The sequence below is a fragment of the Miscanthus floridulus genome, chromosome 9 (genome assembly GCF_019320115.1).
Source record: "Miscanthus floridulus cultivar M001 chromosome 9, ASM1932011v1, whole genome shotgun sequence".
NCBI classification, from domain to species: domain Eukaryota; kingdom Viridiplantae; phylum Streptophyta; class Magnoliopsida; order Poales; family Poaceae; genus Miscanthus; species Miscanthus floridulus.
The window spans coordinates 54,904,564-54,919,131 of NC_089588.1; the positions used below are offsets into that span (position 1 = coordinate 54,904,564).

The 14,568-nt window shown below is 41.4% G+C and overlaps 1 protein-coding gene across 5 annotated transcripts in view; it reads left to right on the forward strand.

Annotated features, from left to right (window-relative positions):
- The window catches only part of LOC136483731 (receptor like protein kinase S.2-like), a 65,319-nt gene that overhangs the window by 9,898 nt on the left and 40,853 nt on the right, over positions 1 to 14,568 (forward strand). For 3 of the 5 annotated variants that reach the window (XM_066480872.1, XM_066480873.1, XM_066480876.1), the window contains exons 2-7: positions 11,691 to 11,793; positions 11,877 to 12,135; positions 12,223 to 12,454; positions 12,649 to 12,799; positions 12,918 to 13,127; positions 13,955 to 14,015. In XM_066480872.1, coding sequence (XP_066336969.1) covers positions 11,691 to 11,793; positions 11,877 to 12,135; positions 12,223 to 12,454; positions 12,649 to 12,799; positions 12,918 to 13,127; positions 13,955 to 14,015 — 1,016 coding nt within the window. The remainder of the gene's footprint in view (positions 1 to 11,690; positions 11,794 to 11,876; positions 12,136 to 12,222; positions 12,455 to 12,648; positions 12,800 to 12,917; positions 13,128 to 13,954; positions 14,016 to 14,568) is intronic. The other 2 variants (XM_066480874.1, XM_066480875.1) reach the window with 1 other exon arrangement.

A 14,568-nucleotide genomic window follows, 5' to 3' on the forward strand; every position in this document is an offset into this window, starting at 1 on the left:
GAATACCTATGAATCACAGAAACCTTGATAACCTATGTGTATAGTCATGGTTCGATGAAAGGGCACATGTACCTCTGTGAAGCATGTATACCCCGCCTATGTCGAAATGGCTTGAAATTTTTTTGGCAAGCATGTACACCTAAATTAAGACCCCACACAGGATCTTAGGATTTTCTGATCATTTTTGTATTTATTATATTTTTCTCTGTGCCAAATAAGACAAAAGAGGGTGAATTTCATCTTGGACCCAATAGATTTTTTCATCCACCTCCACAAAATTTTTATCCCTAGGGCACATTAGAGCCTGTGTAAAAGTTTGGCACCATTCCGAATCTTTTCGTGTGTAGACTCAGTTCAACCTATAATTAATAGGTGTCGTCGCGCGGAAATTTAATTAAACCTTAGAAAGTAGCAAACCATCTCCAGAAAATCCTAAACTTGGTGTTTTCTTCACACATGGCACGTGCAAGCCTAGAAAAAAGTTTGAGACCAATACAACACCGGAATGCCTATGAACCATAGAATCCTTGATAACCTATGTGTACAGTCATGGTTCGATTAAAGGTCACATGTACTTCTGTGAAAGCATGTATACTCCGCCTATATTGAAATGGCTTGAAATTTTTTTGGCAAGCATGTACACCCAAATTAAGACCCCACACAGGATCTTAGGATTTTCGGATCATTTTTTGTATTTATTATATTTTTCTCTATGCCAAATGAGACAAAAAGAGGGTGAATTTCATCTTGGATCCAACAGATTTTTTCATCCACCTCCACAAAATTCTTATCCCTAGGGAACATTAGAGCCTGTGTAAAAGTTTAGCACCATTCCGGATCTTTTCATGGGTAGACTCAGTTTAACCTATAATTAATAGGTGTCGTCGCGCGGAAATTCAATTAAACCTCAGAAAGTAGCAAACCATCTCCGGAAAATCCCAAACTTGGTATTTCCTTCACACGTGGCACGTGCAAGCCTGAGAATAATTTTGAGACCAATACAACACCGGAATGTATATTTCTAGTTCCCCAACAAATATTACACGAATTACATGCATGAGAATAATTAAACACACAAAGCCGTACATATTAAAATTAGAACCCAATTAAACTACGACCTTGAAAACATAGCTAAATAAACATTAATTACTATCAGAATCACTGCTGGGATCGATCGGGCCACGCACACTAACATGCCTCTGTAGCCATATATGGTAATTGATGTCACGGATTATGTATCCACTTGTATCGATGAAGTCCAATGCCCGTATGAGTGCACTCTCACGTGCCTCACAATACCGAAAGAATGGTTGGCCATAGATGTAACCTACTGAACGACCACTGCCCATGTTAGTAATCCTTATGCAGTACTGGCGTCCTTCTATAGTGAGCTGGCCGAGATTTTCATTGCAGAAGTCCCAATCGTACCCGAGTTGCTTCGTAGCTTGATCTAGAACGGGCCACAAGCCACATGCAGCATAGGTAAGGTCCTGTAGCGCAATCTGTATGCGGAGAAAAAGAAAAAAATTAGAGAATGTTATTGCAATAATAAACAACAAATAACCACGACTCAGCTATAAGTGACCATTTTACCATATCCGCATGGTTGTAGCTCGCAAACCATTCGCTTGCTTGCGGGACGGGGATATCACCAGCATTCAAAGCAAGTGCCTTGAAGTGCGAGAAATCAGGCACATCATAGCAAATACATCGAAGTGCCTATAAACAGATGCGCACGACACTTAATTGGGCACTTATCACGTCCGGGCTCTGTATTCCCGTCCTGTGGATATGGTTCCGATGATTTGAACCCCTCACAGGGATGAAAAAACTGAGTTCACGCGTCCATAGCCGACCACTTGCATTAGATGCCGTGTTCTCGATGATGTCCGAGATAAAGAACCAGCTAAGTGTTGTTCGCAGCCAATCTATTGGGGATATAGTCTGCGACATATATGCATGCAACAATGATATTAAACTAATTACACTTATTTGTTAGCATCAAAAAATAAAAGATGTTGGAAAATATTTCATATAATAGCTGGAATATGGAACCGTGGAATGGCCACATTAGGAGCGAATGGCTCATCGCCAGGGTGGAAACCTGGTTCTTGTGGAGGGGGAGGTCCGTTGTTCATATCACCTGATCGATAAAATGTAAAAAATATGAACATAAAATATATGCATAAAAAAATTCTTTCAAGTAAAATGTGGCAACATAATTAAATATAGATCGAATACAAGGAATAAGAATATATATAAATGTAGAATGCAAAGAAATATGAATATAAATATAAATCAAATGAATATAGATAGAATATTGGAGAAGACAACATATCAATACCATTGAAAAATATAGGAGCCATGACCAAATCACGTAGAGAGATACTGGATGTCTTGAGAAGTGAGAGTGAAACGTGAGAAATGAGACTGAGAGAGTTTGTGGGTGGGTGGGATCGATGTATGTGGCTTGTAGTTTGTTTTATATAGGGGGGCATGGACATCACTGCCGGTTTTTAAAAAGAACCGACAGTGAAGGTGGCTATCACTGTCGGTTTCTAAATAGAACCGACAGTGAAGGTGCATATATGTAAATGATATATTTATTTAGATACTACAGTGGGAAAGTTTTAACAAGAACAATATATTTATTTAGATAGTAATGAAATACATCAAAAAATTACAAAAAATTAGAAATAAGTTACATGTACGATAACAAATACCTTACACTAAAATTCCACATACGATAACAAAGACCTATTTGCGTACAGGTCAATGTTACCATCAATGTGTATCAACACATTATAATTTAACCACCTCAGTAGCATTCTTCTTGCACCAACTAGGGTTCAAACAACAGCACCGAGGTGGTCTACGAGCTATACCAATTGGAGATGATAAGGTGGCATCGATGAATCCATGCCTCTGCTGTACATGGCATTTTTCTCGGTACAGTCTAGAGCACATCGGATTCGGCTCGGCACCACAGCAGATGGCTCTGTGAACCTCGTGGCATCTCCAATCTTTGGTGTTACTATATCTTCAGTAGCATTCTTCTAGTACCTCATGTGTGCACCACTTTGGTGGACTACGATGCATAACGATATCTGTGGTTTGTTGTGAGAGGAAAACATTGTATCATGACTGATAAGGCCTGGCTGAAACCAACATGCATGGAGAGGCTAGCTCCTGACCGAGGGCCATTTTATAGGGGCTAGCAGTCGTGGTACATTTTTATTTCTGAACTAAAGTTGTCGGAGTAGGTGGGGGCAGTGTTCCAACTGTTGTGGTCATGGGAGCACTGTTGGCATGTGAGGAGCATCTACACATCACTGTCAGTTTTAGTTTAAAAACCGACAGTGAATGGACCCTTCTGTGTCGGTTTGAGCAACCGACAGTGATAGAAGCTATCACTGCCGGTTTTAAAACCAAAACCAGCACTGGAGGGCCCTGCCGCCAACTTTTAGTAAAAATATAAAAAAACACCGTCGGTTTAGAGCCTGCCATCGCAGCCTTTTTGTAAAAAATATAAAAAAGATTGGCCCGCCTGAGATTCGAGCGTGGGTCACAGGGTCGAGAGTGCGCGGCCTTAACCGCTGAGTTAGGATAGGGAGTTCGGTAGAATGGTTTTATTTTTTTTTCTTTTATCCCATTGTAATGCACTACTAAATAATAAATGCAAAATCAAAAAAGTTTGGTCCGCCTAGGATTCGAGCTCGGGTCTCAGAGTACAGAGTGCGCGGCCTTAACCGCTGAGCTAGGATAGGGAGTTCGCTTAGTTTGCTTTTCTTTATTTATTTATTAATAGAAATAATGCAATTAGTTTATATTCTAAAATAACATAAAAATTTGTGTCTTGATTATTTAATTCTATGATAATTAATTAATGGTCTATAATTATCAAATAATAGTGTTTGTGAACATCATCTTAATATTTGATTACATAGTCAATAATTAAATTGTAGAGATGCGCACAAAATATAAATTAAATATTCAGTGCGAATTACTGATACAACGTCTGCATAATGATTACATAGTTAACAATAATCTATCTATCTTGAGGTACATCAACAATGAGGGTCTCATTGTGATCAATTCGTACATAAGAAGGTTCATCACCCTCTTGAAGGATAGGTAGGGGTACGTTCGCCCCAAATGGAGGCATTTCCTGATAGCCCCTGTAGTCTTGTTCGTCCGTCACTCCATCGACACCGACAATCTTCCTTTTCCCTTCTAGGACTACTTTTAGCCTTCCTTTTGTCTTGTTGTCCCTTGCATAGAAGACTTGCATAACATCTCTTGCAAGGACGAATGGGTCGTCTCTGTATGCGGTCTTAGTGAGATCAACGGTAGTGAACCCTTCGCTGTTAGTGTTGATTTCCTCGAGCCGGACTCACTAGTAGCGAAAAAGAGCTGCCTTCAACGGACCGTAGGCTAGCTCCCATATCTCCTCTATGAAACCATAGTATGTCGCCTGCACGTTGCCGTTCTCATCGTGAGCATCAAAATGAACACCACAATTTTGGTATGTGCTCTTTCCATCTTGCTTTTTTCTGTAAAATGTGAATCCATTGATCTCATACCCTTGGTACTTAAGATATGTACTCGAAGGTTCCTTGGCTAAGGCATCCAGTTGATTACCCAACTTTATTCCAAGCAAGCGACGTCGCAACCAGCTGACAAATTCCTCCTTATGTGTTTTATCCAGCCAAGCCTGTGACCTGCTCAGATACAGAATTTGCAGCGATTGCCTATGCTCGTCAATGTATGACATCACACCCTCGGCTTGCTGGAGAACAGCAAACTATGCCTGTCTGAAAGAAACAGGGTCATCTTCTGTAAGAGATTTCTCCCCGATTGTTCCTTTGCCACATAGTCTTCCCTCATGATGAGATTCTGGGACTCCGACCCTTTTGATTTCTAGATAATATGTGCAGAACTCAATGGCCTCCTCCGTTGACCATCCTTCAACCATGCCCCCTTCTGGCCTGAATCTATTCCTAACATACCTCCTAAAAACTTTCATCAATCTTTCGAAAGGAAACATCTGATGCAGGTACATTAGGCCAAGGGCTCTAATTTGGTCAATAAGATGAATGAGCAGATGCAATGAGATATCAAACTAAGTCAGCGGGAAATGCATCTCAAGCCTAACGAGAGTTTTGGCTATGTCCCACTGTAGCTGCTCTAGCGTGGATACATCAATGACCTTTTTTGAGATCACGTTGAAGAACGAGCAAAGCTTTATGATTGGGGCGCGGACCTTTGGGGGGAGGATACCACGTAGGGCAACAGGGAGCAGCTGAGTCATAATGACATGACAGTCATGGGCCTTCATAGGGCCATAGCTGAACTTGAGTTGTCTCATGTTCACTAGCCTCTTCGGGTTCGCACAGTAGCCCGTTGGGACTTTGAGTTCATTGAAGAAAGAAATAAGTGCACGCTTTTCTTCCTTGTTCGATGTCCATGACGCAACTAGAAGTTTGAACTAGCCATTCTCTAGCTCCACGGGATGCAGCTCCTTCCTAATTCCCAAGTGTTGCATGTCTAGGCGTGTGGCTAGTGAATCCTTCGATGTCCCCCCGGTGTCCATCAAGGTGTTAAGAGTGTTAGCGCACACGTTTTTAGTGATGTGCATGGGATTAAGACAATGGCGTACACTCAGAAATGGCCAGTAAAGTAGTTTCTAGAAAACCGATTTTTTTCTTCCAAACGCTCCCATCAGGCGCTGCTACTGCATTGTCCCCCTTCCCAAGGACAACCTCCAGTTTGTTGAGTTCTCGATGTATCGCAGGCCCATCTCGATATTTTGGAGCTAAGCATTTCTCAATAGTACCATTGAAATCTTTTCTATTCCTGCGGTAAGGGTGATCCTTAGGTAGGAACCTACGGTGTCCCATATAAACTATCTTTGAGTTATTTGGTAGATTTACCGCATCGGTGTCGTCCAAGTACTCGACACATCCAGTATAGCCTTTTGTCTACTCTCCGGACAATGAACCTCGACCTGGCAGGTCAGTGATTGTAGCGATAAGTACTCCCTTGATCGTGACATGTTCCTTTTTGTACTCGTCCCAAACATCCGGCACACCCTTTTCAAACATCTCCACTAGTTCATCGATCACTGGTTCTAGAAACACATCGATGCCATTCCCAGGCTGTCTTGGCCCTTGGATCAATAGTGGCATTTGGATGTACGACCGCTTCATACAGACCCAAGGTGGAAGGTTGTATATATAGAGCGTCACTGGCCAGGTGCTATGATTGCTTCTAACCTGGTCAAAAGGATTCATCCCATCTATACTCAAAGCAAACCAAAGGTGCCTTACCTCTCCACCGATGTCCTTATAGAACATAGTATTGACAGTCCTCCAGTCATGCCCATTGGTGGGGTGCCTCATCATTGTATCTTTCTTATGCTCTTCGCCATGCCAGCGCAACAGCTTGGCTGACTTTGCACATGCAAACAGCCTATGCACTCGGGGAGCTATAGGGAAATACCAAACGACCTTTACGGGACTTCCTCTGGTCTTGGTACCCTCATCTGACGGCCCTTCCTTGTACCGTGGAGCTTCACACTTGGGGCACTTGTCCAAGTGTTTGTATTTTTCTCCACGGTACAATATGCAATCATTGGAACACGCGTAGATTTTTTCAACCTCGAGGCCGATGGGGCAGATCATTTGCTTGGCCAAGTATGTCTTTTCTGGCAACTTGTTTTTTTCTGGGAGCATTTTCCTTATTATACCTAACAACTGATCGAAGCCTTTATCGCTCAATCCATTTGTCGATTTGAACTCTAACAGCATAATGTCGGCTTCCAGTTTGCTCATTGGACAATTCCTATACAATGGTGTTTTGCCATCTTGTCTCATTTTCTCTAGTTTTCTCAGCTGTCTTTCACTATGACATCCGGTCTCTACATTACGTAGCAGCTGAGAATGCCATCGTTATCATTGGTGTCATCAGCTAGCGTGTTCCTAAACACATTATTAACTGTGGCCATAGGTTCCGTGTTGACACCGGGTTCCTCGTCAGCATCATGGATGGCTACGTCAGGCATGTCCACATCATCATCATTTTCCTGCAGAACATTCACACCAACCTCGCCATGCATAGTCCATATCGTATAGTTTGGCATGAACCCCCCGGTAATCAAGTGCGATCGTATAGACTCAATTTGACGAAAGTTCCTATGATTCTTGCAATCTTTGCATGGGTAGAAGATAGGGTTCCCATTACCAGCATGGGCTTTGGCATTAGTGATAAACTGGCTGACACCATGCATGTACCGCTTGTCCGTTCGGGACAGATGCATCCACTCTCGATCCATCTCTGCACAAAAAAATACTCAGACAGTAATTACAAAGAATTAATAAGAAATCGAGCTTCATGAACAACAATTGTAGCTCGAATGTACCATTTTTGGAAAACATTATTGTACACTAATTATTGAAAAATTGAAATTGGTAGCCCCGGCCCTATAAATTGAAAATCGTAGTAAAAAACAATTATTGCACAATATTAAAGAACAACTATTCTACTCTACTTCTAAGAACTAATTATAGCATCACATACTAACAATGATGATCTTGACCACCATGGAATAATTAGCTAGGAATTTAAATGTGTTCATAAACACCAACCTTTTGGATGATGGATTCACCACAATTTGAGCATTGCACAAATGTCCAATTGGAAAAGTGCTCTCTAGAATGGAGAAAGAACTAGAATGAGAATCAAGCAATGTAGCCATCAAAACAAAGCTAATTAAGCAACAAAATCAAAGGAGTGGATGTTTGTTACTAACCTTAAAGCAAAAAGATCAAGCCATTCTTCAAAATCCAAGCACTAGCTTCATGGTGAAGAGCAGCCGCAACAATGGAGGGAAGGGTCCAAACGCGTGCCTCTGTTCTCGGGATGGAAGAGAGGAGGAAGGAGAGGACGGTTGCAACCTTTTTGTGTTGTAGGCTTATCACCGTCGGTTCTTGGCTAGAACCGACAGTGATAGTGCCCAATCACTGTCGGCTCTTGGCTTAAACCGGCAGTGATGAGTGCCCGCCAAAACACTGCCGGTTCAAGCCACAAACCGGCAGTGGTGTGGTCCTTCAGTGCCGGTTTTAGCCCAACACCAATCATTTTTTCATTTTCAAGCTCATAACCGGCAGTGAAGGTACATCACTGCTGGTTCTCACAAATCCAGCAGCGATGAGGCCGACAGTGATGTGCAAATCTGGCGTAGTGTCCCTTCCTCTCATTCCTATCTTCTGAGCCTACACTAGTACACTGATAATGTTTAGACACAGTCAACATCTATTTTTAGTGATAGTTTTTATAATTGCTCTTACCTACTGATTGTAGAAATTAGACATTTACAGGTTCACCTTCATCCCCTACTCTTTCACGCTAGTCAAGAACTCAATCAGTAGGTAGGAGCAATTTGAAAAACTCAATAATGCAAGCCTTTCTCCCATGCCCCTAGCATGTATTACAACCATGTCGTACGGCTCATGAGGCTATTATTACACAAGCTGCAATGCTATCTATCCCAACATCCATACCCTATCCTCTTCTATTCTCTCTTGCATGCCCCTAGTTTGTATTAAAGTTTGTCTGCATCCAACTTGATACGAAAAAGTTATGATTTTTTTAACTGCACCTATTTTTAGAGACGGGCTACATTATCAACTGCCTTTAGAAATTAGAAATCAATTTCTAGAGGCAGGTGGTGTTTGTCTAAAAATAAAGAGCATTTTATAGGTAGCTAGAAACACCAACTTTTAGGGCCATCTCTGAAACCATGTTTAGAGATGGTACTTGATAAAACCATCTCTAGAAGAAAAAGAAGGCGCCTCTGAAAATCGTTTAAGTAGTGACCACCGCCTCCACCCTGGTCTTCTTGAAACTTGTCAGATTCATTGGCCATGTCACCATGCAACTGCCAACATCCACAGCAACCCAAGCTGCTCCAAAATCTCCTCAAACCAACCCTCCCTAACTACTTTAGTGAAATCTACCACTCCCCAACCCTTGGTCCTCTACCACCCACCAACACCTCACTCGCTGCCCACTGCTCCACTAGTCTAGCTTACTCGAAGGCATTCTAAGGCCGGTGAGCATTGGAGCCACCTAAAACCCCCAAGTCCTAACTCTAGTTTTGCTACCTTGCCACTACTATCGATCTGCATTGCCTTTATGCGGCCAACCACCAAGCGCTCCCCTCATCTGCCATCATTTGCCCATCACAAGCGTCACAGCCAGAAAGCATGTGTCATGATGGACACACGTAAAATATGAATTTGATATGATGCATGGCATCTGGAAGGACCAATTAATGGCTAGAGGGGGCTGAATAGCCTATTAAAAAAATCCTTCAAGGCACAACACAACTAAGCACAAGTATTAGTAACAAAGGTGGCCCTAATAATTAACTACTAGCACCTAATCTAGCAAGCCAAACAAGCACTCCTACAAAAGTCTAGTCATAGAAGATAAAGCTTCTAGTTACACACCAGAACTAGAAACTACTCGAACAAGGCACAAGAGCTAAATGACTACACTAGCAAGAAGAACAACTAGGCAAGCAAGCTAGTGAACAATAGTAAAGCACAAGTGTAGGGAGCTCAAACTAGATGAAGGGGGGACACAAGATTTTCTCCCTGAGGTTTGGTAGCTTGCCAGCTACATACCTATGTTCCCGTTCTGGCATGTCCAAGGATCATCGCTCCTCCGCTACCTCAACTACCCCTCAAGGTAGGCTCTGACATGAGCGCTAAACTATAAGCCGACTTGATCATGAGTACACCAATAGCCTCAAATCCACTATAGTTGCTCTTCGCTTCCACCGGTGGGGATGAGCACAAGAACCCCTTAAATCCTTCTCCAAAGCCCCCGAAACAAATTCCACAAGTGCTCGACAGAGGCCGTTGCCTCCAACCCATCTAGGTGGTGGCAATCACCAAGAGTAAAAATAATCCCATAGCTTCAACAATCCACTAGTGCCACTACATGCTAACTCTCAAAGCAAATGCACTAGATCCTAGCCAATCTCACCCAAATGCGATTTCAACTAAGCAAATGCGAGTGGAGTGTTCTCTTGAGCTCTAGTAGCTATGTGTATCTGATGGTAGTGCCAAGAGAGCCAAATAGCATGTGCCCACCACCTACTTATCATAATCCCACAAGAGAAACTAGCTGTTACCAACTAAAGCTACTTTCTGCGCACACTGGATAGCTTTGGTGAACACCGAAATTATCCAATGGCTATCTCAATGGCTATTCAAACTAGCCGGTACAATGTACAAGATCTCCAGTGACATCTCCGGTGGATTACTGAGAGGTCCGGTCAGTGTCTCAGCCCAAAACAGCACGAAAAGAACCTCTCGAGTCACACTTGGGTGCACACTTCGGCGCACCCACCAGAGAGCTCCAATGGCTCCAGAATTCTATGCAGAAGGTTTTTGTTGAGCGCTGCAAGATTTTGTTGCCTCTTTTTGAAAAAGCTTGCATGCCATACCACCACTGCAGCTAAGCTCTAGTACTCATCACTCCGGTGCCACCGGAAGATAATGTGCTCCCACAAAAATAGGCTGACAATAGGCCCTTCAACCAAGCTCTAGGGATACTCTCCAGTGCACCACTTGAGAGTTTTTGTATACTTTAGTTGTCCGGACCCATCAAGGATTTGATATTGTTCTAACCCTCCAGTGGAACCTCTCCGATTTTCACTAAAGAGCTCTCATGAGTGTAAAAACCTTTTTCAAATGACTAACTCTAAATAGGTGTCCCACATGACAACAAACACCTTTAGCACTGAGTTATCATTTTCAAAATATTTTTCAAAGGTTTTCACTTGCTTCCTAGCCACACCACTCGACCTAACACATATGCATTGTTTAGTCCTCACCTAATGGCACTGGATAACCATATTAGCCAAAGAATTCCCCTCAATACACTATCCTAAATCCGTCCATTCACTTCTCTATACACCTTATGCTGGTGAAACAAAAAGCCTATGCATAAACCTTTGCCTTCAGGCTTTTGCTTCCGTCTCCACCATCTTCCTTACTTGTTGAGCACTTCACTTCCATGGTCCTTGCCATCTCCTTTGGGCTCCATGTATAGCTTATCCTCACCTTGTGGACTAACCTAGCTCATCATCTCAAGGAAATCATTAATCCACTAATAGCCACTCAATTACCAGAACCCAAAGTGGTCTTTGAGCATCACTCCCCAACTTTGGAGGACACAAATCACGGGCATCACACTTTGGTGCCCATATCTGACCCTAAGGCTATGGGGTGGGCTAACCTGACTAAGCAGCGGATGGGCACAACCCAAAGTATCTCCACTAGGTTGCTACACAAAGCATAGATAAACACCATCCTCGAGATTTTGTTGCAACGAACTAGAAAACATAAATCTATATAAAACTGGATCAAGGATGTTGCATCCATGTAACCCTAGTCCCGGCTATATAAGGCAGGTAGGGACCCTCTTCATTGGTACTTAATCACACTTCACCATTCAACAATTGCCAACAATACAATACAATCAGAAACACATTACGTGTGGTATTACCTCATCATGAGGACTTGACCTGTATAAAATCCTCGTCTTGCACTACCCTCTATTTTTTCTTCATGCACACCATAATGATAATGTCAGTGACAAAACGCCTATATTTGTAGTGCAAGGAAGGGGAAGTGTGTAGGCCCCATTTGCAAAAGAGTTATTAAATGGCATGTGCAGCAAAGATCATCGCTGACTTCCCTCCTAGACAGGCCTGTGCGGGTATTCCTAAAATATCAGGATCACCAAAACCAAAAATCAAACCATATATACCCCATCTTTATGAGATCTGATCTGATGAACAGGGTACAGATGCAAATGGAAGAGAGGTTGCTGTGAAGGTACTTCGTGACATGGCAGCACTTGATGTTAAGAAATTTACGAATGAGTTCCAGACCCTTGCGAAACTCGATCATGAAAACATTGTACAGTTAGTGGGCTACTGTAATGAATCAGAACCAGTAGTTGTGGATTATGGTGGAAGACAAGTTGCTGCTGAAAAACTGCATGTTGCGCTCTGCTTCGAATACGTAAACAATGGCAGCCTTGGCAATCATATTTCAGGTGATTAAATATTTCTCCGGGCCATACTTGGAAACTGAAAAATCTTTTTTTATAATACATTTTGAGAATTATTTTTCCTTTTTACAGATGAAAAACAGGGGCTTGAGTGGCACATTCGTTACAAAATAATTAAGGGTATTTGTGCAGGTTTAAATTACCTTCATGAGGGATTGCAGGAACCTGTATTGCATTTAGATTTAAAACCTGATAATATATTGCTAGACAAGGAAATGGTGCCCAAAATTGCAGATTTTGGTTTATCAAGACTCATTGGAGATGAAAGAACAAAACAAACAATGAATAAGTTTATTGGTACACAGTAAGCCCACTGCCTTGTGCCAAAACATATTTTGCTTCATTAGTTGACTGTTAATTGATTTGAAATAGTTGAAGTTTCTATGTGACCTAGTACTTCATTATTACATACTATTGTGATTGGAATAATGTGCACATTTTTTTAAACACTTGTTTGCTACAGTTAATTACAATCTTACTGTGTAAGATGACATGCAGTGGATACGTGCCGCCAGAGTACATGAAATCCCAATTGCTCTCACGTGCGTTTGACATATTTAGCTTGGGTGTTATAATTACAAAGATAATGATGGGAAGAGAACGCTACCACGATATTGCTGATATGCCATCTGGGAGACTTGTCCAGCTTGTAAGAGTATATGATAATTTTCTTATACCGATCTTACTCAACATTAAAAAAAAACTACATCATGTTTGATCTCTTATTAGGCTCTATCGTCCTGACTCTATGTTCTAATATTTTGGAGGTACATACTAGTTGGAAAAATAGACTTCAGGAAACAGAGGGCCTCAGATCACGGCTCGAAGTATATTGCCAACAAGTGAAGACTTGTATTAAAGTAGCATCAAAATGTTTGATGGAGGGTCGGCAACAAAGGCCTACTATACAACAAATTGTCGCTACATTGAACAAGACTGACATGATTCATAGCATACCGTCCAGGCAGATAGAAAAGGTGTGGGCTCAGAACATAGATTTAATCCTGCTTGTATGAGAATCCCATGACATAGATTCCTCTCTATGAAAAATTACATAAAACTTATTACAATATTCTACATCAACAAATGCTACTGCAAAAACTCCATTTTTTAAGAGTAATAAGTGATACACCCTCCGTTACAATCGTTTTGGTTATCTAGATACATAGTTTTTGCTATACGTCTAGATATACACTATGTCCAGAACTCTAGATATATAGTAAAATATATGAATCTAGAATAGTCAAAATGACATAATTTAGAACGGAGGGAGTATAAATTAACATAAAACTTTGGGGCTACATCTAATAAAAAATCTGATCTCTGTTGGCAAAGATAAAAATGGTTATTCAACCTCCAGGCGTATTAAGCTCCAGTGTTGGCAAAGGCTATCACTGACTATGGACGTTGCGAATTCCCATCGGGCACTCTTGATTAGGGATCGACCCTTTTGGTAACGGGTAGTTGGTCTCTAAGTAGATGCTTTCTCATTTTATTCAGTTGTGTTAAGGATATTAATATCAACTATTCTCTTCGTCCCAAAAAACTTGATGTGCTAGAATAAAAAATATCACATAAAACTTGATGTTTTAGCTCTTGGACAATATATTAGGATTTACGCCCATATCCCAGCTTGAGATTATGGTTATGCCTTCATGCATTCATTGTAACGAGGGGTTTATTTCTTAGTTAGCATGGTTTACCTTCAATAAATCATGGTATATGGGTAATTTCTGTATCCGCTTTTTGATATTTTCCATTAGAATCACACCTGTAGTTGTGATGCGTTCAATTTCCTTGGCAGTTTCACGATGGACAATCTACCCATGCAACCAGGAGGAGCATCGTGTCCGTCTTAACATCAGGTATATGTTGTCACAAACACATCACCAGTAGTTACAATATGATCATTTCCGTCTTTCATGATCAACATAGTAGATGAAAGTAGAAAAGCACAAAGATACAAAGTAGGGAACTATTTTTTTTTATTATTCTCTTAATATCTATAATTACAATGTAGAGCTCCCATGTATATAATTACAATGTAGGCCTTGTATTATATGTAGGATACTACCTAACTCTTTGAGCTACATAGACAATGGGCTAGGATTAGGATTCATCTTTGTCGGTGTTTTATTATACCGTTGACAAATAAATTTTGTGCCACGCGCGGGGTTTCAATGAGGTAGCACACAAGACACAGTGATTTATACTGCTGGTTCGCGTGGGGTGCCATACATCTAGTGATTAGGGAGAGAGTTAATTAATTGTTGTGTCCTGAGTGCTCGAATTGTGTTATGCCATGCTCTTGAAGGGTCCCCATCCCTCCTTATATAGCTGAAGGAATGGGGTTATAAGTGCTAGGAGTTGGTATTAATGGTCATGCTTGTTGAAGCCTTGCTTGGCTGGTTCCCAATT